Source organism: Rhododendron vialii, chromosome 10a (genome assembly GCF_030253575.1).
Source record: "Rhododendron vialii isolate Sample 1 chromosome 10a, ASM3025357v1".
In the NCBI taxonomy this organism is placed as follows: domain Eukaryota; kingdom Viridiplantae; phylum Streptophyta; class Magnoliopsida; order Ericales; family Ericaceae; genus Rhododendron; species Rhododendron vialii.
In genome coordinates this window covers 29,002,088-29,029,357 of record NC_080566.1, presented here as the reverse complement: position 1 = coordinate 29,029,357, position 27,270 = coordinate 29,002,088, and the positions used below count along the sequence as shown (strand labels likewise).

The window sequence follows — 27,270 nt, the reverse complement described above, 5'->3', positions numbered from 1 at the left end:
GGAGGTATTCCCGAGCAGATACATTTAGTTACCAAACACGTGATGTTTGGGAACACGTGGTAAATACGACTGGACTTATCGCCGAGCAGTTCGGTGAACAGCGATATGGACCAGTGATATGAGAAGTCATGGCTATAAATAGACTGTTCGGTTATGATACAGCCGAACAGATGATGTAAAGAACCTAGCACGTGATACGAGTGATCACGGGTTGAAAGCAATGCAATCGATATCCGAATAAATGGTACGTGGGACCATAGTTTGAATATAGACAGGACAGTCATCATGCTAAACAAGTGTTCGGCAATATGGACCAGTGACATGAGAAGTCAATGGTCCAGGAAGGTTGTACGGGCTCAAGGACCAGTTACATGTGAGGTAACTGGTCCAAGCCGTCTGTTCGGCTATGAAACGGCCGAACAAAGATGGAACTCCAATCGAGAGTAGGAGCAGAGAGAATACTCTGGAAGATTCCAGAATAGTCATGTCTCATATAGGGATAAAGATCCCAAGAATATAGGATCTGAGAAAGATACCCAACGAGTATGGGATGTTCGGCTCTTAATGGAAAAGAATCCTAAAAAGACTCTTTTTCATAAACTGTTAAAGGAAACGAGACTCCTTGATATCCTGGGTTTCCTATACGGGTTAGGATTCCTATGGCAACAAGGATGCTTGGACAGCAAGCATCCATAAATCTATTAATATAAGGTAAACCTAGAGGAAAAAGGTACGCAATACGTTGCATTATTATTGCTTTCCTACTGATAATTAGGGCTGAGTTTTCTAGTACGTGATACTAACAAAGGCATCGGAGGGCCTTTGCCACGAGAGGCAAAGGTGCACTCACCCCCTGTCTATTTTGCAGATTAGGGTTCAGACGTCGAGCTAGGGTTCCGGTGAAGAGGCACGAATAAGCCGTTGCAATCCAGTTGATCCGAAGCGTCAATTGTTTTCATCCCCCTACAAAAATGAGTACATCATTAAGCTATAGTACAATAACTTAATTGAAGATTTTACTTCAAGAGATGCAAGAAGAAATTGTTTTCTTTATATTAGATTGTGGTAATCAAAAAATAATATAACTGGAGTTACATTTTTTTTAATTTTTTGATGTAATTCAAGCTAAAATCACAATGTAAAATTGAATTTTTTTTACTTATACATTTTTTATTTGTTTTTCACTGACTTAATAGTATGTGAGCAATCAAGCTTGGAGTCGGGCTTGGGTAACCCAAACATCTGGGCCGGCCCTATGTCAGCGACACACTCACCCTCTCTCTCTCTCAATTGATTTGAAAAACCACAAGCAATTTAATTACTCTCTCTCTCTCTCTCAATTGATTTCAAAAACCACAAGCAAGTTAATTATGTGAATAATTGGACAGAGTTTTAAACACAAATTTGACCCAAATACGCTAATAATCGGAGTTGTTTAATTTGTTTAAAACATATTTGTAAGAAATTCTTATTGAAAAATCAACTCACTCGGATATCGATAAGGATTTGATCAATTCATTCAGTTTTTATTATTTTGTCTTATCTAGAGGAATCGAAAAAGTGAAAAAAAAAATTGATCGAAACTCATAATTTTTTTGGCTTTATTCAAAAAATTATGAGTTTCAATCATTATTTTTTACTTTTCCGATTTCTCCTGACGAGACAAATCAATAAGTCACAACAATTTGACGCAAAACAAACAAATTCAAATTTTTTTTAATAGATACAACAAAAATTGATTAGGATTCTTTGAGGTTAACCTTATCTACTACTAGTATATAGGAGTATATATCTTTTACGAATTTTGACATTTTCAAGCCAACTCGGCTCATTGTTTAAAAAAAAAAAAAAAAAGAAGAGGAAAAACGGGTCGGGTCGGGTCGGGGTTGTGTTTGACTTGACCCGTATTCGACCTGACCCATTTCAACCCATTTACTATTTGACCCGTATCTGACCCGCACATATTCGACCCGTGACCCGTTTCAACCCGCCCAAACCCGACCCAACCCGCCCATTTACCACCTCTACTTTTCACCTAGCAATGCCTGCATTGGCAATCTCAACAAGTCCTTCATATTCAATGGACCAATTTCAAGAGGTGAAAAGGAAAAATCCTATTCTACCTTATCCTTCTGAATGTTGTCTATTTTCTCACCAAGAAAAACTCGACCGAGATCTTGGCCGATGAGATGAATGACGAAGAATACCACACTTATCAAGAGCAATTGGAAAGTAAAATTTCGATGAGTATAATTGTCGGTATTCTCCAAACTTTCCCATGTTGGAAAGTTTGGAGAATCCAAGTGAGTATACAAGTCTCAAATTGCCATTTGGGTTTCGGTCCAAAAGTTTTGTACAGGGAGAGGACCTAGGGTATGTGGACTTTTGCCTATTTACCATGCGTATTTGTCGTTGCCCAAGTGACCGGGTTGGGTCGCGGTTCGGACTCCGATGTTTTAGTTAATTATTTTTACTTTTTTTTTTTAACTTAAAACAAGTTTAGTTTCTAGAATATTGCTTCCATTTATTCAAGACAAATAGACGGACTCAAGAATAAATAAGACATTACCCGTTTTAATGACATTAGTTTGCATATTTTATCTCCCACAATGGTAATTATATTATTTTAATCTCCGCCAAAGGGTGTAGGATAATAGGTAAAAGGTGCATTGATATTTGAGAAATGTATATTGATATCTGTGAAAGTGTATTAATATCTGTGTGAAATGCATTAATATCCAAATTTGTTTGAAATTATTGGCATATTATATATCCTCCGACCACTAGGCGGGGGTTAGCAAGACTAATGATAATTTGTAATACAACATTACATATTTAAGATATATCTATAATACAAATCGTGATGGTGTGGTGACTCACACATTTTTTCTACATAAATCTTGGCCGTTGGCTTAACACACATTTTCCTGCACAAATTTCCACCATTCATTCAACCCTTGGCATTTTGGTAAATACTTTGCATTTTCTAAAATAAAACAGAGCATTAAATGGAAAATTTATACGAAATCTGTCATGACCCTAGCCCGCCCCTAAAGGCTCTAGTCACAACAAGGCGCCAGTGATCACATCACTAAGGCCATATTAAAGTTAAACACCTCATTAGAAAATGACTAAAGGGACTTAATTAACAACAAGCGGAAGCAAATTCTATTTTATTACATATGCCAAACCAAAAGTCTTTACAAGGATCTCTACATTGCAAACCACCCAGAGCTGTGCATTTTTACATGTCAAAAAAAGTGTTTACCAAGAGCAACTCCCTATCTACAAGTCCATATCTACATAGCACGTCCAAAAGAAAGCTATATGCCACCACTCTACGTCCCGTTGCCTGAAAGGTGGAAAAATTCATAAGCCAAAGCTCGTATGAATGATTAATACGCAATTCACATGCTTTCCATGGACAATGATAAAACCATTTAAAAGGCGAATCATTTCTCGTAGCAACATAGCATGGTAATGCACATCCTCTATTCATTTCATGTCTACCAGGCGTCCCCGGTAGTGGATAAGTTAAAACGTCTTTCGTTATCCGAAATAATAGCCCTGCCTTGCTAGCCTTTTAGCACGTGTCCCCTAGCAAGCTGGGACGTGGGAGGATGCCATTAATAGATATAAAACATGTCCACCTTCCATTGATATTCCATGGAGTTCATATCAAATTATAAAACATCATTGAAGCGTAAAGCTTATAACAAACCATGTGTTTTGGGTATTAATCACTCACCTCGTATCCACGTGTCACCCGAACCTCCTAAGACAATTAGGCAACAAAACATGATTAGAGAATGTCAAACAAGCCTATTTTAAATGAACATAAGGTCCTATGGTAAGAATATGAAATTAGATAGCTAGCTTTAAAAAATTAGTCATAGAATCTGCAGGTTCATAACCTTTAACCTAAAATTTGACTTTGCACAAGAATAAATAAGACACAATCTTCATGCATTTTTTTAGGTCTATGAGTCTAGTTTCAAAATCAGAAATCGTCGCCCGAGCTCAAAATTATAGCCGTTCCCGTAAAGTGCGACGGTGCAGTCAGCACTGCAGATACCACAACAGCAGGTCGGTTAACGAATTTTAACTTCTTCCACATTGTGAATCAGGTTCTGAAAATTTTACACAATAAAGTAGACACATACATGCATCTTCAGTAAAAATATCAAAAAATATTAAGGTCGGGAAGATGGTGAGAAAAATTCCTCTAGAACAAGGCAGATTCAATTCTGTTGGAGCTCTAAATAGCCTACCCACAAGCTATACGAATTTCTGAGGTAAAACCCTAAAATTCACATCAAAACTCATACAGAAACTTCACAAAAACATGAGCAAACCAGAGCATTCTCATGGGCTGCCTCAAATATACCAAATTCATGAATTACACCAACTTTAAACATGTCAATTTCTGGGAATTTAAACAGGGTTCATGGATTTCCAACACAAACTTCAATCTCTACCCTAAACCCACCTAGATTCAGCACTTCTAGCAAAAATTGAACATCAAGAACAAGAAATTTTACTCATCTAGGCATGTACTTACCAAATTAGGCTTCAATCCAAGTCTAGGAAGAAATCTCCAAGATTTTCTTCTTCTTCTTCTTTTTCCTTCTCACCGAACGGTTCTCTCCCTCTCTCTCTCTCTACATGTGATGAGGATGGGGGAAATATTACACGTTTCCTTCATTTTAACAGATTACAAGAAAAACTATCCTGTGTTGGTGTGACCTATAACCATTTATGTTCCATTTTCATTAGCTAGCAAATTAAGCCCAAAACACATCACATAATTAACTTAAAACATAATTAAAGATTAGGGGTATTACACTCTCCCCCACTTATAGAAGTTTGTCCTCAAACTTGACTTACCTTGTATGGGGAAGAGATACCGATACTTCTTTCGCATGTCCTCCTCTGTTTCCCATGTCGCTTCTCCCCCACGTTGATTAGTCCACCACACTTTTACTAGCGGTATCACCTTATTCCTAAGAACTTTGTCCTTTAGGCCAATGATTTTCTCCGGTTTTACCACGTAGCTCAAATTTTCCCGAAGTTTGATAGGAGTCGTTACAAGTAATTTCTCATCGGAATTAGGCAAATACCGTCGCAACATAGATACATGGAAGACGTCATGAACATAAGATAGTTCCGGTGGCAATGCTAAATGGTAACTTACTTCCCCAATCTTCTCTAGAACCTCAAACGGCCCAATGTACCTTGGCTGCAACTTTCCCGCTTTTCCAAACCGTTTCACTCCCTTCATTGGTGATACTTTCAAAAACACGAAGTCCCCGACTTCAAACCTCAACGGTCACCTCTTTGAATCTGCGTAACTCTTTTGCCGACTTTGTGCCGCTTTCAATCTTTCTTGAATTACTCGAATTCTCTCGGTAGTTTCGTTAGCAATAGCCGGTCCTTCTAGTCTTCTCTCCCCCACTTCAGTCCAACATATCAGCGATCGACATTTCCTTCCGTATAGTGCCTTGTACGGTGCCACTCTTATGCTTGCTTGATAACTGTTGTTGTATGCAAATTCCACCAATGACAAGTGTTTCTCCCAATTTCCTTGGAAATCCAAAATACAAGCCCTTAGCATATCCTCCAAAACCTGAATCACCCTTTCGGACTGACCGTCAGTTTGTGGATGAAACGCCGTGCTAAATTTTAGTTCCGTGCCCATTGCCTTTTGTAAACTCCTCTAGAAATTAGAAGTAAACCTCGAATCATGATCTGACACGATAGATACTGGCATGCCATGAAGTCGTATTATCTCCTTAATATACAACTCAGCCAATTGATCCAAGGTAAATGAGACATTCACAGGCAAAAAATGTGCAGATTTTGTTAAACGGTCCACAATCACCCATATCGCATTATTACCTTTCTGTGTACGTGGCAACCCCACAACGAAGTCCATTGTAATATGCTCCCATTTCCATTCCGGTATAGGCAATGGTTGAAGCAACCCAGCTGGATTCTTATGCTCAGCTTTAACTCGTTGACACGTTAGACATTGCGAAACAAATTCAGCTACCTCTCCTTTCATACCCGACCACCAATACACTTCCCTAAGATCTCGATACATTTTATTGCTTCCAGGATGAACTGCAAACCTGGATTTGTGAGCCTCCTCCAAGATTTGTCTTCGAATTTCTGGTACATCAGGTACATAAACTCTATTTTGAAATCTCAGCACACCATCTCTAAAAGAGAAATCCTCCTTAGGTTTAGTTTTCCGTGCCTCGATAATGTTCTTCAAAAATTCATCATCTGGCTGTCTTTGTCTAACAGTTTCATATAACACAGGTTGAACCATAAAAGCGGCTAATATAGCATTGGTGCCATGAACGGAAACCTCCAATTCCAGCTTTTCCATTTCCCTAATTAAGTTTTGCTGAGAAGTGAGCAAACAACATAACTCACCCGTTGATTTTCGACTCAAAGCATCCGCAACCACATTAGCTTTACCTGGATGATACTGAATCGTCAAATCATAGTCTTTCATCAATTCAAGCCACCTTCTCTGCCTCAAGTTCAACTCCTTTTGCGTGAAGAGATATTTCAAGCTCTTATGGTCCGTATAAATCTCACATGATGCCCCATACAAATAGTGTCGCCACAATTTCAAAGCAAAGATCACTGCCGCTAACTCCAAATCATGTGTGGGATAATTCTTTTCATGCAATTTCAGCTGGCGTGAAGCATACGCGATCACTTTTCCGTGTTGCATCAAAACACAGCCCAAACCTTGATGTGAAGCATCGCTGAAAATCACAAATCCCTTGGTCCCCGATGGCAAAGTCAATATCGATGCTGTAACTAGCCGTTCCTTCAATTCTAAGAAATAACTTTCTCTCTCCTCGGTCCACACAAATGGAACTTCTTTCCGTGTCAATTCAATCAACGGTCCTGAAATTTTAGAGAAATCCTTTACAAACTTCCGATAGTATCCAGCCAATCCTAAGAAGCTGCGAACTTCTGTCACTGTAGTTAGTCTTGGCCAACTCATTATTGCCTCAATCTTTTGTGGATCAACTGTAATGCCATCCCTACAGATCACATGTCCAAGAAATGTAACACTAGATAGCCAGAACTCACATTTCTTCAGTTTGCCAAACAACTTATTTTCCCGTAGTGTTTGTAGAACCATCCTCAAGTGCTCGGCATGCTGTTCTGGAGTCTTAGAGTACACAAGTATATCGTCAATGAACACAACAACAAATTCATCTAGATAATACTTGAACACTCTATTCAATAAATCCATAAAAGCCGCTGGTGCATTAGTAACTCCAAAAGGCATGACTAAGAACTCATAATGGCCATACCTTGTTCTAAAAGCTGTTTTCTCAACGTCCTCTGCCTTTACCTTTTACTGATGGTAACCCGATCGAAGATCAATTTTAGAAAATACCCTCGCTCCTTGCAACTGATCGAACAAATCATCAATCCTTGGAAGTGGATACCTGTTCTTGATAGTCACTTTATTCAGTTCCCGATAATCAATACAAAGCCTCATTGTACCATCCTTCTTTTTCACAAATAAGACCGGTGCTCCCCAAGGTGAGATACTTGGCTTGATAAACCCCCTGTCAAGTAATTCCTGCAATTGGACTTTTAATTCCTTCAACTCCAATGGTGCCATTCGATATGGAGTCTTAGAAATCGGTTGAGTCCCCGGAATAAGGTCAATAACAAACTCTATCTCCCTGTCAATCAATGAGCCAGGCAAATCTTCCGGAAATACATCAGGAAACTCATTCACAACAGGAATATCTTGCAAAGTAGTAACACCAGATTCAGTAGTAAGAATAGATCACAAATAACCCTGACACCCTTTACCAATCAATTTACGAGCCCGCATAGCAGATATCAGGTAAGGCGGTGAAACCACTGCTTTCCCCTCAAAAGTAACATCAACGCCATTTGGTATCTGAATCATTACTGTCTTAGCAATACAATCTATGGTGGCAAAGTTGGAGGTCAACCAGTCCATTCCCAATATAGCATCAAAATGACCCATATTTAAAGGAATTAAATCAACTAACAAATACGCACCTCCAACTAAAATATCACAAGCCTTATAAACAGTAGAACATTCAATATTACCACCCATAGGTTGTGACACATGCAATTCGTGGTCAAGTGGTTCAAGTGGTCTAGTTAACTTAGCAGCAAATTGCATAGAAACAAAAGAATGAGTAGATCCCGAATCAATAAGCACATAAGCTGAATGCCCACAAATTTGAAGTGTACCTGACACCACTGAATTTGCATTTTGAGAGTCTCCCGGAACCAAAGCAAAGACCTTGCCTTGTTTCTTCCCCATAGCCGGTTTCGTACCTAAGCTCTGTGCTGAACTAGTGGTAGCAGTTGGTGTTCTCACATTTGGCTTCGTCATGGCCGGACAATCTTTCATCAAGTGCCCTATTTGCCCATACCTAAAGCATGCCCCTGTATCCCTGTAGCACTGACCTCTATACGCTCTTCCACATTTAGGACATGGTCGAGAGCCACCACTATTGTTACTACTGCTTCCACCTTGACTCCACCCCGATGTACCCATGTTTTGCCTTTTAAAAGAACCCCCGACTCCCTGATTCCTGACTGGCACGAAAGTAGTCTGCCTTTTCTGCCCTTCTGCCTTAGCTTTGCTTTTAGCCCGATCTTCTTCGGACAACAAAGCCACATTTAGTATATCAGCATAAGTTTGCAACCTAAGAAGTTTGATCGGCTCATGTAGCCCATCCTTTAGTCCTTCCTCAAACCTCCTTGCCCTATGAGCATCTGTATCAACCATATGTGGTGCAAACCGACTTAAATCTGTGAAGATTCTGTCATATTTCGACACTGACATAGTAGGACTCTGCTTCCAGTTGATAAATTCATTGACCTTAGCATCCTTAAGTGTCTGTGGCAGAAATGAGTATCAAGGACTTTCAAAAGATGAAGCCTCCTATTTTTGAAGGTGAAATTGACCTGTTGAAGGTTGACAACTGGATTTTGGGCATGGAGAAAATATTTGCAGTGGCGCAGGCACAGTGTCTAGAGACACACAAGGTAGTTCTTGCCACTTACAATTTCGATGGAGAGGCATACAGATGGTGGTTGACACAGCAGGAAAGGGAGCCAAATATGACCTGGACACGATTCAAGGAAGTATTTTATGAAAAGTATTTTCCACAGACACTTAAGGATGCTAAGGTCAATGAATTTATCAACTGGAAGCAGAGTCCTACTATGTCAGTGTCGGAATATGACAGAATCTTCACAGATTTAAGTCGGTTTGCACCACATATGGTTGATACAGATGCTCATAGGGCAAGGAGGTTTGAGGAAGGACTAAAGGATGGGCTACGTGAGCCGATCAACCTTCTTAGGTTGCAAACTTATGCTGAGAAAAATTCTTCAAGAACAAGGCAGATTCAATTCTGTTGGAGCTCTAAATAGCCTACCCACAAGCTATACGAATTTCTGAGGTAAAACCCTAAAATTCACATCAAAACTCATACAGAAACTTCACAAAAACATGAGCAAACCAGAGCATACTCATGGGCTACCTCAAATATACCAAATTCATGAATTACACCAACTTTAAACATGTCAATTTCTGGGAATTTAAACAGGGTTCATGGATTTCCAACACAAACTTCAATCTCTACCCTAAACCCATTTAGATTCAGCACTTTTAGCAAAAATGGAACATCAAGAACAATAAATTTTACTCATCTAGGCATGTACTTACCAAATTAGGCTTCAATCCAAGTCTAGGAAGAAATCTCCAAGATTTTCTTATTCTTCTTCTTTTTCCTTCTCACCGAACGGTTCTCTCCCCCTCTCTCTCTCTCTCTACCTGTGATGAGGATGGGGGAAATATTACACGTTTCCTTCATTTTAACATATTACAAGAAAAACTATCCTGTGTTGGTGTGACCTATAACCACTTAAGTTCCATTTTCATTAGCTAGCAAATTAAGCCCAAAACACATCACATAATTAACTTAAAACATAATTAAAGATTAGGGGTATTACACTCTCCCCCACTTATAGAAGTTTGTCCTCAAACTTGACTTACCTTGTATTGGGAAGAGAAACGGATACTTCTTTCGCATGTCCTCCTCCGTTTCCCATGTCGCTTCTCCCCCACGTTGATTAGTCCACCACACTTTAACTAGCGGTATCACCTTATTCCTAAGAACCTTGTCCTTTCAAAAGGCAAAACATGGGTACATCGGGGTGGAGTCAAGGTGGAAGCAGTAGTAACAATAGTGGTGGCTCTCGACCATGTCCTAAATGTGGAAGAGCGTATAGAGGTCAGTGCTACAGGGATACAGGGGCATGCTTTAGGTGTGGGCAAATAGGGCACCTGATGAAAGATTGTCCGGCCATGACGAAGCAAAATGTGAGAACACCAACTGCTACCGCTAGTTCAGCACAGAGCTCAGGTACGAAACCGGATATGGGGAAGAAACAAGGCAAGGTCTTTGCTTTGGTTCCGGGAGACTCTTAAAATGCAAATTCAGTGGTGTCAGGTACACTTCAAATTTGTGGGCATTCAGCTTATGTGCTTATTGATTCGGGATCTACTCATTCTTTTGTTTCTATGCAATTTGCTGCTAAGTTAACTAGACCACTTGAACCACTTGACCACGAATTGCATGTGTCACAACCTATGGGTGGTAATATTGAATGTTCTACTGTTTATAAGGCTTGTGATATTTTTGTTGGAGGTGCGTATTTGTTAGTTGATTTAATTCCTTTAAATATGGGTCATTTTGATGCTATATTGGGAATGGACTGGTTGACCTCTAACTTTGCCACCATAGATTGTATTGCTAAGACAGTAATGATTCAGATACCAAATGGCGTTGATGTTACTTTTGAGGGGAAAGCAGTGGTTTCACCGCCTTACCTGATATCTGCTATGCGGGCTCGTAAATTGATTGGTAAAGGGTGTCAGGGTTATTTGTGATCTATTCTTACTATTGAATCTGGTGTTACTACTTTGCAAGATATTCCTGTTGTGAATGAGTTTCCTGATGTATTTCCGGAAGATTTGCCTGGTTCATTGATTGACAGGGAGATAGAGTTTGTTATTGACCTTATTCCGGGGACTCAACCGATTTCTAAGACTCCATATCGAATGGCACCATTGGAGTTGAAGGAATTAAAAGTCCAATTGCAGGAATTACTTGACAAGGGGTTTATCAAGCCAAGTATCTCACTTTGGGGAGCACTGGTCTTATTTGTGAAAAAGGACGGTACAATGAGGCTTTGTATTGATTATCGAGAACTGAATAAAGTGACTATCAAGAACAGGTATCCACTTCCAAGGATTGATGATTTGTTCGATCAGTTGCAAGGAGCGAGGGTATTATCTAAAATTGATCTTCGATCGGGTTACCATCAGTTAAAGGTAAAGGCAGAGGACGTTGAGAAAATAGCTTTTAGAACAAGGTATGGCCATTATGAGTTCTTAGTCATGCCTTTTGGAGTTACTAATGCACCAGCGGCTTTTACTAATGCACCAGCATGCCGAGCACTTGCGGATGGTTCTACAAACACTACGGGAAAATAAGTTGTTTGGCAAACTGAAGAAATGTGAGTTTTGGCTATCTAATGTTACATTTCTTGGACATGTGATCAGTGGGGATGGCATTACAGTTGATCCACAGAAGATTGAGGCAATAATGAGTTGGCCAAGACCAACTACAGTGACAGAAGTTCGCAGCTTCTTAGGATTGGCTGGATACTATCGGAAGTTTGTAAAGGATTTCTCTAAAATTTGAGGACCGTTGACTGAATTGACACGGAAAGAAGTTCCATTTGTGTGGACCGAGGAGAGAGAAAGTTGTTTCTTAGAATTGAAGGAACGGCTAGTTACAGCACCGATTTTGACTTTGCCATCGGGGACCGAGGGATTTGTGATTTTCAGCGATGCTTCACATCAAGGTTTGGGCTGTGTTTTGATGCAGCACGGAAAAGTGATCGCTTATGCTTCACGCCAGCTGAAATTGCATGAAAAGAATAATCCCACACATGATTTGGAGTTAGCGGCAGTGATCTTTGCTTTGAAATTGTGGCGACACTATTTGTATGGGGCATCATGTGAGATTTATACGGACCATAAGAGCTTGAAATATCTCTTCACGCAAAAGGAGTTGAACTTGAGGCAGAGAAGGTGGCTTGAATTGATGAAAGACTATAATTTGACGATTCAGTATCATCCAGGTAAAGCTAATGTGGTTGCGGATGCTTTGAGTCGAAAATCAACGGGTGAGTTATGTTGTTTGCTCACTTCTCAGCAAAACTTAATTAGGGAAATGGAAAAGCTGGAATTGGAGGTTTCTGTTCATGGCACCAATGCTATATTAGCCGCTTTTATGGTTCAACCTGTGTTATATGAAACTGTTAGACAAAGACAGCTAGATGATGAATTTTTGAAGAACATTATCGAGGCACGGGAAACTAAACCTAAGGAGGATTTCTCTTTTAGAGATGGTGTGCTGAGATTTCAAAATAGAGTTTGTGTACCTGATGTACCAGAAATTCAAAGACAAATCTTGGAGGAGGCTCACAAATCTAGGTTTGCAGTTCATCCTGGAAGCAATAAAATGTATCGAGATCTTAGGGAAGTGTATTGGTGGTCGGGTATGAAAAGAGAGGTAGCTGAATTTGTTTCGCAATGTCTAACGTGTCAACGAGTTAAAGCTGAGCATAAGAATCCAGCTGGGTTGCTTTAACCATTGCCTATATCGGAATGGAAATGGGAGCATATTACAATGGACTTCGTTGTGGGGTTGCCACGTACACAGAAAGGTAATAATGCGATATGGGTGATTGTGGACCGTTTAACAAAATCTGCACATTCCTTGCCTGTGAATGTCTCATTTACCTTGGATCAATTGGCTAAGTTGTATATTAAGGAGATAATACGACTTCATGGCACGCCAATATCTATCGTGTCAGATCGTGATTTGAGGTTTACTTCTAATTTCTGGAGGAGTTTACAAAAGGCAATGGGCACGGAACTAAAATTTAGCACGGCGTTTCATCCACAAACTGACGGTCAGTCTGAAAGGGTGATTCAAGTTTTGGAGGATATGCTACGGGCTTGTATTTTGGATTTCCAAGGAAATTGGGAGAAACACTTGTCATTGGTGGAATTTGCATACAACAGCAGTTATCAAGCAAGCATAAGAGTGGCACCGTACGAGGCACTATACGGAAGGAAATGTCGATCGCCGATATGTTGGACTGAAGTGGGGGAGAGAAGACTAGAAGGACCGGCTATTGCTGACGAAACTACCGAGAGAATTCGAGTAATTCAAGAAAGATTGAAAGCGGCACAAAGTCGGCAAAAGAGTTACGCAGATTCAAAGAGGAGACCGTTGAGGTTTGAAGTCGGGGACTTCGTGTTTTTGAAAGTATCACCAATGAAGGGAGTGAAACGGTTTGGAAAAGCGGGAAAGTTGCAGCCAAGGTACATTGGGCCATTTGAGGTTCTAGAGACGATTGGGGAAGTAAGTTACCGTTTAGCATTGCCACCGGAACTATCTTATGTTCATGACGTCTTCCATGTATCTATGTTGCGACGGTATTTGCCTAATTCCGACGAGAAATTACTTGTAACGACTCCTATCGAACTTCGGGAAAATTTGAGCTACGTGGTAAAACCGGAGAAAATCATTGGCCGAAAGGACAAGGTTCTTAGGAATAAGGTGATACTGCTAGTTAAAGTGTGGTGGACTAATCAACGTGGGGGAGAAGCGACGTGGGAAACGGAGGAGGACATGCGAAAGAAGTATCGGTATCTCTTCCCAATACAAGGTAAGTCAAGTTTGAGGACAAACTTCTATAAGTGGGGGAGAGTGTAATACCCCTAATCTTTAATTATGTTTTAAGTTAATTATGTGATGTGTTTTGGGCTTAATTTGCTAGCTAATGAAAATGGAACATAAGTGGTTATAGGTCACACCAACATAGGATAGTTTTTCTTGTAATCTGTTAAAATGAAGGAAACGTGTAATATTTTCCCCATCCTCATCACAAGTAGAGAGAGAGAGAGAGAGAGAGAGAGAGAGAACCGTTCGGTGAGAAGGAAAAAGAAGAAGAAGAAGAAAATCTTGGAGATTTCTTCCTAGACTTGGATTGAAGCCTAATTTGGTAAGTACATGCCTAGATGAGTAAAATTTCTTGTTCTTGATGTTCAATTTTTGCTAGAAGTGTTGAATCTAAGTGGGTTTAGGGTAGAGATTGAAGTTTGTGTTGGAAATCCATGAACCCTGTTTAAATTCCCAGAAATTGACATGTTTAAAGTTGGTGTAATTCATGAATTTGGTATATTTGAGGCAGCCCATGAGTATGCTCTGGTTTGCTCATGTTTTTGTGAAGTTTCTGTATGAGTTTTGATGTGAATTTTAGGGTTTTACCTCAGAAATTCGTATAGCTTGTGGGTAGGCTATTTAGAGCTCCAACAGAATTGAATCTGCCTTGTTCTTGAGGAATTTTTCTCACCATCTTCCCGACCTTAATATTTTTTGATATTTTTACTAAAGATGCCTGTATGTGTCTACTTTACTGTGTAAAATTTTCAGAACCTGATTCACAATGTGGAAGAAGTTAAAATTCGTTAACCGACCTGCTGTTGTGGTATCTGCAATGCTGACAGCATCGTCGCACTTTACGGGAACGGCTATAATTTTGAGCTCGGGCGATGAAATTGCGATCCGATTTCTGATTTTGAAACTAGACTCATAGACCTAAAAAAATGCATGAAGATTGTGTCTTATTTATTCTTGTGCAAAGTCAGATTTTAGGTTAAAGGTTATGAACCTGCAGATTCTATGACTAATTTTTTAAGGCTAGCTATCTAATTTCATATTCTTACCATAGGACCTTATGTTCATTTAAAATAGGCTTGTTTGACATTCTCTAATCATGTTTTGTTGCCTAATTGTCTTAGGAGGTTCGGGTGACACGTGGATACGAGGTGAGTGATTAATACCCAAAACACATGGTTTGTTATAAGCTTTACGCTTCAATGATGTTTTATAATTTGATATGAACTCCATGGAATATCAATGGAAGGTGGACATGTTTTATATCTATTAATGGCATCCTCCCACGTCCCAGCTTGCTAGGGGACACGTGCTAAAAGGCTAGGAAGGCAGGGCTATTATTTCGGATAACGAAAGACGTCTTAACTTATCCACTACCGGGGACGCCTGGTAGACATGAAATGAATAGAGGATGTGCATTACTATGCTATGTTGCTAGGAGAAATGATTCGTTTTTTTAAATGGTTTTATCATTGTCCATGGAAAGCATGTGAATTGCGTATTAATCATTCATACGAGCTTTGGCTTATGAATTTTTCCACCTTTCAGGCAACGGGACGTAGAGTGGTGGCATATAGCTTTCTTTTGGACGTGCTATGTAGATATGGACTTGTAGATAGGGAGTTGCTCTTGGTAAACACTTTTTTGACATGTAAAAATGCACAGCTCTGGGTGGTTTGCAATGTAGATATCCTTGTAAAGACTTTTGGTTTGGCATATGAAATAAAATAGAATTTGCTTCCGCTTGTCGTTAATTAAGTCCCTTTAGTCATTTGCTAATGAGGTGTTTAACTTTAATATGGCCTTAGTGATGTGATCACTGGCGCCTTGTTGTGACTAGAGCCTTTAGGGGCGGGCTAGGGTCGTGACAAAGTTTCTGTATGCCTCTCCATCGAAATTGTAAGTGGCAAGAACTACCTTGTGTGTCTCTGGTCACTGCGCCTGCGCCACTGCAAATATTTTCTCCATGCCCAAAATCCAGTTGTCAGCCTTCAACGGGTCAATTCCACCTTCAAAAATAGGAGGCTTCATCTTTTGAAAGTCCTTGATACTCATTTCTGCCACAGGCTGCGCAATAACTACCGCGGGCGGTGGCGGCGGTTGATTATGCACTTGGTGGTTCATCACACCCAACACCCCTTCTAGTAACCGTTCCATTCTTTCCATTCTATCCACTGGCTCATCCCTATGCTCCATTTGCTATTCAAGAGATTGAAAATCCACATTGTACAGATGATATAGCAATTAAGTAGATTATACATGTCCAGTCATATAGCAACACATCAGAAAATCATGAAGCAAAGCATTTGATATAACCCACTTAGCACACATAGATTCAACTTCCTAAGCTCTGAGGGTACGTGCGTGAGTCATTGCTAACCGTGCATCTCATTTTCCTAGCATGTTGCTCTGATACCAAAAACTTTGTCACGACCCTAGCTCGCCCCTAAAGGCGCCAGTGATCACATCACTAAGGCCATATTAAAGTTAAACACCTCATTAGCAAATGACTAAAGGGACTTAACTAACGACAAGCGGAACCAAATTCTATTTTATTACATATGCCAAACCAAAAGTCTTTATAAGGATCTCTACATTGCAAACCACCCAGAGCTGTGCATTTTTACATGTCAAAAAAAGTGTTTACCAAGAGCAACTCCCTATCTACAAGTCCATATCTACATAGCACGTCCAAAAGAAAGCTATATGCCACCACTCTACGTCCCGTTGCCTGAAAGGTGGAAAAATTCATAAGCCAAAGCTCGTATGAATGATTAATACGCAATTCACATGCTTTCCATGGACAATGATAAAACCATTTAAAAAGCGAATCATTTCTCGTAGCAACATAGCATGGTAATGCACATCCTCTATTCATTTCATGTCTACCAGGCGTCCCCGGTAGTGGATAAGTTAAGACGTCTTTCGTTATCCGAAATAATAGCCCTGCCTTGCTAGCCTTTTAGCACGTGTCCCCTAGCAAGCTGGGACATGGGAGGATGCCATTAATAGATATAAAACATGTCCACCTTCCATTGATATTCCATGGAGTTCATATCAAATTATAAAACATCATTGAAGCGTAAAGCTTATAACAAACCATGTGTTTTGGGTATTAATCACTCACCTCGTATCCACGTGTCACCCGAACCTCCTAAGACAATTAGGCAACAAAACATGATTAGAGAATGTCAAACAAGCCTATTTTAAATGAACATAAGGTCCTATGGTAAGAATATGAAATTAGATAGCTAGCCTTAAAAAATTAGTCATAGAATCTGCAGGTTCATAACCTTTAACCTAAAATCTGACTTTGCACAAGAATAAATAAGACACAATCTTCATGCATTTTTTTAGGTCTATGAGTCCAGTTTCAAAATCAGAAATCGTCGCCCGAGCTCAAAATTATAGTCGTTCCCGTAAAGTGCGACGATGCTGTCAGCATTGCAGATACCGCAACAGCAGGTCGGTTAACGAATTTTAACTTCTTCCACATTGTGAATCAGGTTTTGAAAATTTTACACAGTAAAGTAGACACATACAGGCATCTTCAGTAAAAATATCAAAAAATATTAAGGTCGGGAAGATGGTGAGAAAAATTCCTCAAGAACAAGGCAGATTCAATTCTGTTGGAGCTCTAAATAGCCTACCCACAAGCTATACGAATTTCTGAGGTAAAACCCTAAAATTCACATCAAAACTCATACAGAAACTTCACAAAAACATGAGCAAACCAGAGCATACTCATGGGCTGCCTCAAATATACCAAATTCATGAATTACACCAACTTTAAACATGTCAATTTCTGGGAATTTAAACAGGGTTCATGGATTTCCAACACAAACTTCAATCTCTACCCTAATCCCACTTAGATTCAGCACTTCTAGCAAAAATTGAACATCAAGAACAAGAAATTTTACTCATCTAGGCATGTACTTACCAAATTAGGCTTCAATCCAAGTCTAGGAAGAAATCTCCAAGATTTTCTTCTTCTTCTTCTTTTTCCTTCTCACCGAACGGTTCTCTCCCCCCCCCCCCCCCCCCCCCCCTCTCTCTCTCTCTCTCTCTCTCTCTACGTGTGATGAGGATGGGGAAAATATTACACGTTTCCTTCATTTTAACAGATTACAAGAAAAACTATCCTGTGTTGGTGTGATCTATAACCACTTATGTTCCATTTTCATTAGCTAGCAAATTAAGCCCAAAACACATCACATAATTAACTTAAAACATAATTAAAGATTAGGGGTATTACAAAATCTTATCAATGAAAAAAGATTGAAGCAATTCCCTAAACGATGCGGTTCCGTTCCAGAAACCTTCTTAAAAAATGAGCAGCTTATTTCACATTTTTAAACTTAAAAATAAAGTAAATGAAAAATAATTTTTCAATTTTTTTTGCATCGTATAAAAGATCTCATCGAGATCTTCCAAACAAGATCCATATTGCTTATTTTTAGATTTCAATAAACCTATAATTTTTGAGCTTGAAATTGCCGTCTTAAAAAATAAGGACTTATTTTTGGTTCCGGAACGGAGCCCATGCGTTTCCAAAATCAAAAGTGCTACACACACAACGGTTGTGTAAAACACAACACACAACCAATCTCTAGCCGTCCATTGCTGTAATAAATGGTCAGGATTCGCTCAAACTCTTCCCCATAAAAGTTGAACTTTTCCTTGGAAGAGTTTTTATAAAATCTAAACCGTCCAAATACATATAGACGGTCAGAATTAAGCACACAACTAACACAACAGTTGTGCAAGTAGCATTTTTGTTCCAAAATTAATCCACTCACCTCTATGTGTGTGTGTGTTTGTGTGTGCGCGCGCGCGCAGGTAGAGCCCCTCTAGCAATTCTAGCTCTCCTCACAATGATCCTCCGGCTCCAGTAGCTCTCGCCCCTGTAGATATCCCAATCTGGGCCTCCGAATAATCTTTAAGTTCTTCGACAATAAAATAAGGAAAAATATACCTTCAAGGCTTGGATTGTTGCTCCTTTGCTACTCCTTCTCTAAACCTCAAGAAAACCCCTTTTCTAAACATGTAGGGTGGCCTCTAGTTCAATTGAAAAGAGAAAAACGCATTTGCTTGGTTAAAAATAACTTTTTCCATGATAAACTGATGGTAAAATAGACACACATTTCAATGTACAAAATGTCTTTGAGTAAAGCCAATTGGGTTAGAAAGAGGACTCGATAAACTTTCCAACGCTTCGAACCACGCCCAAATCCGAGTTTGGGAGTGTCCGGGGCGCCCCCGCGAAGTTCATTGTGTTGAGCTATCTCGAAATACCGCGCGGCGTTTCAAATAGTCGCGTAGCATTTTAGAAACGCCACGCGACATTTCAGAAAATTCCAAAAAAATCACTCCACCGCACAAGATTTCAATATACAGCACGGCATTTCTCTTTATGTCGCGCAACGTTTCGAGGAAAAGTTCTGACAGTTGCAGAAAGTTGTCGGCCACACCTGCAAATGCAACAATTGAAAAATAGCTTGGCCAGAGCATGTTTTTCATATTTTTTTGCCTTTGGGTGCATTCCAAGCATATTTTTGCCTATAAATACACCCCCCACGAGATTTCAATATACAGCACAACATTTCTCTTTATGTCACGTAGTGTTTCGAGGAAAAGTTCTGACAGTTGTAGAAAGTTGTCGGCCACACCTGCAAATGCAACAATTGAAAAATAGCTTGGCCATAGCACGTTTTTCACATTTTTTTTGCCTTTGGGTGCATTCCAAGCATATTTTTACCTATAAATACACCCCCCTCTAGTTGAGAAGTACCCCTTCAACACCAAATAAAGTTACTCTGCCATTTTCTAGACTCTCACTCTCTCTCTCTCTAAAAACACTCACATTCTTCTTCTCCTCTTAAGTTCAGTAAACTACTGACTTAGGAGGACCTCCACCTTAAAGCATCCAAACAACCTCACATCTTTCAATTCACATTCAAGCATTTCAAGTCTAAATCAACTTCCATTCCTCCATCTTCAAGCACATCCAAGCTTCGATCAAAAGGTATAAACAAATTCCTTGGGCTAAACCACGTTTATCTTTGAGGGGGGAGCCAATCGAGGCCCTTCTCGGTTTTTCTATACCGAGTTTGGGTCTCAAATGAGCATTATATTCAAAAAGTACAAAAAATAGTTTCTGTACCGAATATGCTACACCGTGCGGCGTTTTATAACTCCGCACGACGTAGTGTGTTACACCGTGCAGTATTTTATTTTTTGTACATATTCCTTCTTATATTATTCTGTTTAGTCTGTTTACTGCTTTTCTGTGTGGGTACATTCCAGAATGAAGTTTCATGTTAAAAGTCATCTTTTTTACTTTACTAAATCTTTCAACATTTCAAAAAACTTTTAATATTGTTTTACATGATAAGATGAACAAAATGGTCTCGTAAATCATTTTTTAGAGATTCGGAACATATAACAAACTATTTTGCGGACCTATGGTTTGTTTTGTCATGTAAAAGCAAATTGATTCTGGAATGTGTAGACAGGTGAACCACACGGTGTTTTAGTTACACCGTGCGATTTATCCGTTCCGTCGCACGATATTTCACATGATATTGGCAGAGTGTTGTAATGCTGTTATTTCATTTTCTGAACATTGCTCATCCATTTCATATAGGGATGGCAATGGGGCGGATCGGGGCGGATTTGCGTCCCCCAAACCCGCCCTGTTCTATATCGGATCGGAGTCGGAGCTGGAAAAATCGGGTCCCCATTCACCATAATAATTTGACTAGTTTTGTTCTTTTTAGAGTGTTTTGAAAAAAAAAAACAAGATATTGATGATTGAAGAGAGTTGAAAAAAATAGAAAAAAGAAGAAGACATAAATTAGTGTTTTATTAATTGGTATATTGCTCTTATTATATTAAAACAATAAAATTTATTTAGACATATACATACAAAAATATAAATATCTATAATCGGGTTCGGATCGGGTTAAAATGGGGCGGGGGAAGCAAATACCATACCCGCCCCATTTGCCTATCGGATCGGGGAATACCCGCTCGGATCGGGGCGGGGAGGTCGGAGGCGGGGGCAGATCGAAGGTAATTGCCATCCTTAATTTCATACTGTACAGTTCGCACCACAAGCATGCCAATGTGTTATATTTAATCTTGTGTCCCTTTCCCGTACATGTTTTAAAGTTAAGTTTTTCAAATAATATTAAATCCTCCATTTAAAATGTTTAGTAGAGACTGATTTTTACAGGGCGAGCGGGGTGCTTTTTCAACAAAATCTTCCCCGCTCGTAACGTAGCTCCCGGATCTAAAATCTCGACGTTTTCACTAGACCAAAGCCTTTTTTCTCTCAAACAAACTCTCAGTTTCACGGATCATCCATCTCAAAAATCCGGGTGGCGACTCTTCGATCGCGCCGGGCAGGGGAGCCCACACCCCCCTCCAATATGCTATTGACGAAGTAAGTTTTTTGTGAACCCTAATTTTCTAAACCCCCAATCTTTACTGTCATGTTTTACTAGATCTTTGAAAGAGTTTAAGCACAAAACGAGAAGAAAAAAAATCAGGGGTTTGCATACAGGGGTAAACTGTTATTTATTTATTTATTGTACGAGGAGATTGAGATTATCAAAGGAAAATATGAAACAAAATCATATGTGATGAGTGTCCTAAATATTTGCTCCATTTACATTAGGGTAAATTTTACAAACGGTCCCTCTAGTTTGCATGAATTCTCATTTTCGTCCTTCTAGTATCAATTGTGTTAATTTTAGCCCTATAATTTGCATTTTGTTTCAATTTTGTCCCTCTCGCTTATGGCATTAATGAAACAAACGGAATTGGAGGACAAAATTGTCATTTCTCTTCATAGACGGACTAAATTGAGATTTCATGCAAACTAGAGGGACTATTTCTACAATTTGATTTCTTTTTTTTTGTTTTTGCAAATAAATTCAAAATACATCATATGTAATATATTTCTTATCTCATTTTATATTGAATAATCAAAACATGTTGAAAATTTTAAAGTTTTTATTATATATATCACAAAAAAATGAGAAAATTCGAAAAGTAACACCTATGTTAAATGTCTTGGTATTGTATTTTTTTTTCAATTGAATTTTCAATCTCGTTATTTTCTTTGTCCAATGATTAAAAAGAAAAAATTGTTCAGTAGTATTTAGAAATCTTGTAATTTTGTTTAATTTAACAATAAAACACTACTCCCTCCGCCCCTTTTTTAAAGTCCAATATTTCATTTTGAGCTGTCCCTTAATAAGTGCCCATTTTGTAAAGTTAATGGGTAAAAATTGGTACATTTTCTAATTTGCCCGTAAAAGTATATTCCATTTTGAAAAATTAATGAGTAAAAGTGTAATGATGATGTCTCCATAGATGGTAAATAGTAAAAGTTGATGTGAAATGTGTAATGATGATATTTTCTTAATAAGTTGGAGTTACGAAGTGAGACATTTAAAAAGGGATAGAGGGAGTATTGAATATTAAGAGATCAAATACATTAAACATGGGTGTAAGTGTATTTATTTTGGGACTTACTCATAAGATTACTCATATAACATGTAAACACGGATTTTGAACATTTTTTTTATTGGGTGAAAAAAATAAGGTGATTATAAGAATATGATACAAAGACATTAACTAAGAGGTTGATTTGTGCATTTTCTAATATTTTTGTAATGTGTAATGAAATATAAATATAAATTTTTTAATATAGTTTGATTACCCAATAAAAAATAATTCAGTTGTCAAATACATTACTTATGGTCTTTTTTATTTTATTTGCAAAAAATGAAAGTAAAATGTAAAATTTTAGAAATAGTCTCTTTGGTTTACATAAAATCTCAATTTAGTCTCTCTATGAAAGAAAATGACAATTTTGCCCTTCAATTCCGTTTGTTTCATTGACGGCGTCAGGGAGAGGGATGAAATTGAGACAGAATGAAAACTATAGGGTTAAAATTGATACAATTAATATTAGAGGGACGAAAATGAGAACTCGTGAAAACTAGAGGGACCATTTGTAAAATTTGCCCTTTACATTATCATTTGAGTTTTTTGTTTTTTTGGTCCTGAGTTCCATGGTGGAATTGGTAATTGATAAGGCAAGTCATGAACCCATGGACCCAATCATTAGTGCATACAGTTTTTTAAAAGCATGAGTTTTTTTTTTTTGAGAAATTCCATGTTCGAAAAGTGTTGTTTTTTTTTAATTTCAAGAAAATGACTTTTGGCGACGAAATCTAATTTTAGCTTGCTTCTTTGCGATCTTCGTTATTTTTTTGGGGTGAGAGAGTGGGGGTACCTAGGCTCGAACTTAGACATGACAAATGACACCACAAGAGTGTCAGAATTTTCGCTTATTCTCGATTCTACAGAAAATTGGTTAGAATTTTCATCGACATGTTTCTTTACTTCTTTGTTTGTGGCTCTTTTTGCACATAACACATCAGTCCAAAGTTTGAGGACTTCAAGGGATGAATGTAAAAGATACCTAATTTTCGATTAAATGATTCAGGGAAATATGACTCCATTTTTTGGGGTGAGAAGATAGCAGTTAATTGAGAGGGTATGAATTTTTTGTTGGTTTTTTCCCATTAGTGTGGCCTACTAGCCTTCACATTTTGTGCATTTGGGACTCCACTATCAGATACGCCAATGAAGTGATATGGCTCATTACGATAACTAATAAGAATTATAGATGAAGGAAAACTCTTGATAATAAAAGAGACCTTGATGGACTAGGTGTCTTTTAATAATTATCTCTAAGGCCCTCTTCTCTCCTCTATAAAAGGTAGAATACTCACCCCTTATTCCTACGGTTTTTCCATCAATTAAAGTACTGGGGTATTCTAGAAAAGTAGAGACAGAGAGTAGAAGGTGAGCCAAGAATTAAGGTGTTTCTAATTAAGGGGTTTGTTCTCTCTAATCACGATGGCCAACAAAGGTACGCTATTTATTGTTCTTGAGATGTGTTGAATTCAAGATCCTGTTATATCTGTTTTCCGCATAATAGTTTTAATACAGATACAGACTTACAGTTGGTATCAGAGCATGGTTTTCTGAATCGATACATCTTGGAATTTAATTATGTGAAACATACTGGCTTGTTAGATTTCTCGTCCAACGAACGACGTGAATCGTTGGATCCAATATTCATGTTACTAGTATACAGTCACGTCTTTCTTTTGGCTACTGTTTCATATTAATTAGTTTATAATATGACAAAGAAGGTTTTTGTTTCTATGATTGGCATTAAAATTATATTATGAAATTCGCCAATAAGATTTGATATTATCTGTGGCTTCAATGGATCTTTACTGCCGTAGATGTGTATGGTGATTGGGTAACTTGTTTGATTGGAGTAAACTTATTGAAATCAATATGATTAAGGTAATGATTTTGTATTACTCCTAAGTTTGTCTTCTTATATAAAATATATAATAAGATTAAGTTTATGAAGCTTGACATATTACGCACTGTTGTCATTGCCGTCATTGATTCAACGGGCTAATCCGTTTTACTTGTTACTAGATTAGCTACTGTAGAGACTAAGGAGATCCATGATTTCTAAAATTGGACATGAATATTGGGTTTTCTATTATTTATCGTTGAACCCAGAAAGTTTTGGATGTGCCGTGATTGATTTTACACCTTTGTAACTAATAGTTCCACTCATGTTGTTGCTACTGTTCGCATGTGGTGATTGGGCAAATCATTTTATGGTTAATTGATTGACTCTCTCGGTTTTATTGAATTATTGCTTTTCTAATCATAATTAATGGGCTGGAAAACATATACATGTTTTTGGTAATGTATGTATGGATATTGTTTTCGTTATGGTCATGGTCAGTAAAAGAAATAAAAAACAATCATAACTACATGCTTGCAAATTAATCTGTTTTTTGTCAGATTATGTTTTCTGCAATTATGTATGATTTTTTTTTAAAGCATTAAATTGGGAAAGTTTTCTATTATTGTGTTACCGTATATGTGAGAGTTATGGTTAGATTGAATGTCATGAACGGATTATCAATCACATAAAAGAATACTTAGTTGTATATTTTATTTTTCGATAGTAGTGATTGAATAAAAGAATGACATCCACATAACTCGAATAAAATAATAGAGTATATCATTGGTTAGTTTAATATTCATAGGAATTACTAATTTGGTAGTCACCAAAGTGGCCTAGGTTAGTGAAACTTATAATTATTAAATTACATCAAAGTTTTGTTAAAAGGGTAACAATTAAGTCAATGATATTCTCGATTGCAGTCATAATTATAAGAATGGGACTAGACCCAAAGGAGAGTTACATTTAAATAATTATGAACTGGGTAGGGTGAGTAATTTATGCAACTTAGCGGGTTAGGATTGGATATCCAAAGATAACATGACTAACTTGATGAGCTGTATAAATTATTTAGACCTACTTAGGTGATTATGTTGCACCTAATTAATGAGTGAACAATAGGTATGCTTAGGTTTCGCCCAAAGGAGGACTTAGGTGATGTCAATATTTCATCATTATAAATGTTTACAATTCTCAAAGTTTCTTATTAAGTATTGTCCTATTTTATTTCAGTTACAGTTACAGTTCCTGTTTCACTGCACTATCATGCATCCAATGTTCCAACCCTCACTGGACCAAATTTTTCGGAATGGTTTGAGCATATTCAGTTCACACTGGGTGTATTGGACCTTGATATGGCTTTACTTATTGAAAAACCTGCGGAAATTACTGATGAAAGTTCCGAGGATAAAGTGTTCAATTTCAATTCATGAAAAAAGTCGAACAGGCTCAGTTTAATGTTCATGAAGATGACCATTGCGAATAACATCAAAACCTCCCTTCCATAGAATACTAATGCACTAGAATACTTAAAGGCTGTGGAAGACCACTTTAAATCTCCTGATAAGTCACTCGCTGGCACAATTATGGCTGAATTAACCACCATGAAATGTGATGGTAGTCGTGGAGTTCAAGAGCACATCTTGAACATGTCTGACAAAGCTGCAAAGCTTGCAACCTTGGGAATGAAAGTGGATGAGTCCTTCCTTGTTCAGTTTATACTCAACTCACTTCCAACACAGTTTGGCCCATTCAAAATTCACTATAACACCAATAAAGACAAGTGGAGTTTGAATGAGCTAACCAACATGTGTGTTCAGGAGGAAGTGAGATTGAGAGGGGAAGGGCGTCACACTGCATTGGCAGTGACTCAAGTTGCTATGAAGAAAAAGGGTAAAGCAAAGAAGTATCCACCAAAGAAAGTCAATGGACCTGGGGAAAGTAGCAAGGCTCATGGAAATAATGGTTTCACAGTCAAGTGTCACTTTTGTGGCAAGAAGGGACATGTGAAGAAGGACTGTAACAAGCGTAAGGCTTGGTTCGAAAAGAAGGGTAATAATCTTTCTTTTGTATGTTACGAATCAAATCTTGCTGAAGTTTCTTCTAATACTTGGTGGATTGATTCTGGTGCTACGACTCACATTACGAATTCCTTGCAGGGATACCTTTCAACTCGAAAATCGGAGGAAAGTGAGAGATTTGTCTTTATGGGGAACTGTCTCAAGGCTGAAGTGGTAGCTGTTGGTACCTATCGCTTGGTTTTAGAGACAGGTCATCAGATAGATCTTGAAGACACTTTTTATGTTCCCTCTATTTCTAGGAATTTGGTTTCTTTATCTAGATTAGATTGTTCTGGATATTCGGTTTCATTTGGTTGTCGAAAACTCAAATTGATGTTTAATTCAATAATGGTTGGTTCTGGTGATTTATATGATGGTTTATATAAAATTGCCTTGAATCATGAGTTTGCACAATCATTAGTGACCCTGCATTCGGATGTTGGTTTAAAACGTGGTCGAATTGATGAAAAATCATTTACCTTGTGGCATAGATGATTGGGGCATATCTCCAAGGATAGAATTGATAGATTGGTGAAGAATGGAATTTTAGAAGACCTAAATTTCACTGATTTTGAAATTTGTGTGGATTGCATTAAGGGAAAGCAAACCAAACACACAAAGAAAGGTGCCACTAGAAGCAATGCACTTCTTGAGATAATCCATACTGATATTTGCGAAAGTCCTATTCCATGTTTTACTGGACAAAAATACTTTATCACCTTTATAAATGACTTCTCACGTTATGGTTACGTATATCTAATTCATGAAAAGTCTCAAGCCGTTGACATCCTTGAGGTGTACATTACTGAGGTCGAGAGACAATTAGATAGAAAGGTCAAAATAGTGAGGTCAGATAGAGGTGGTGAGTTTTATGGAAAATATGATGAGTCAGGCCAAAATCCCGGCCCATTTGCCAAACTATTAGAAAAGTGAGGCATTCGTGCTCAATACACAATGCCTGGTATGCCACAGCAGAACGGTGTTGCTGAGAGGC

General features: G+C 38.2%; 2 protein-coding genes and 1 long non-coding RNA gene across 3 annotated transcripts; 1 reads left to right on the top strand and 2 right to left on the bottom strand.

The window, feature by feature from the left end:
• Positions 1–7,831: 7,831 nt before the first annotated feature.
• Positions 7,832–8,872, bottom strand: LOC131303092 (uncharacterized). The gene has a single exon (XM_058329882.1). It carries the CDS (start codon positions 8,870–8,872, stop codon positions 7,832–7,834), a length of 1,041 nt encoding a protein of 346 aa, XP_058185865.1.
• Positions 8,873–8,937: 65 nt separating this feature from the next.
• Positions 8,938–9,465, top strand: LOC131303091 (uncharacterized). Its single transcript, XM_058329881.1, has one exon. The coding sequence runs from the start codon at positions 8,938–8,940 to the stop codon at positions 9,463–9,465; it is 528 nt and encodes a 175-aa protein (XP_058185864.1).
• Positions 9,466–16,457: 6,992 nt separating this feature from the next.
• Positions 16,458–17,897, bottom strand: LOC131303433 (uncharacterized). Its single transcript, XR_009192047.1, has 3 exons — positions 17,797–17,897; positions 16,984–17,010; positions 16,458–16,587 (listed from the first exon to the last, which is right to left on the bottom strand). It is a non-coding gene; the product is annotated as an uncharacterized LOC131303433 (long non-coding RNA).
• Between the last annotated feature and the right edge of the window lie 9,373 nt (positions 17,898–27,270).

Excerpts from the sequence above, each read along its gene's own strand:
- LOC131303091 (XM_058329881.1), top strand. The coding sequence starts at position 8,938 with ATGAGTATCAAGGACTTTCAAAAGATGAAGCCTCCTATTTTTGAAGGT.
- LOC131303092 (XM_058329882.1), bottom strand. The coding sequence starts at position 8,872 with ATGTCAGTGTCGAAATATGACAGAATCTTCACAGATTTAAGTCGGTTT.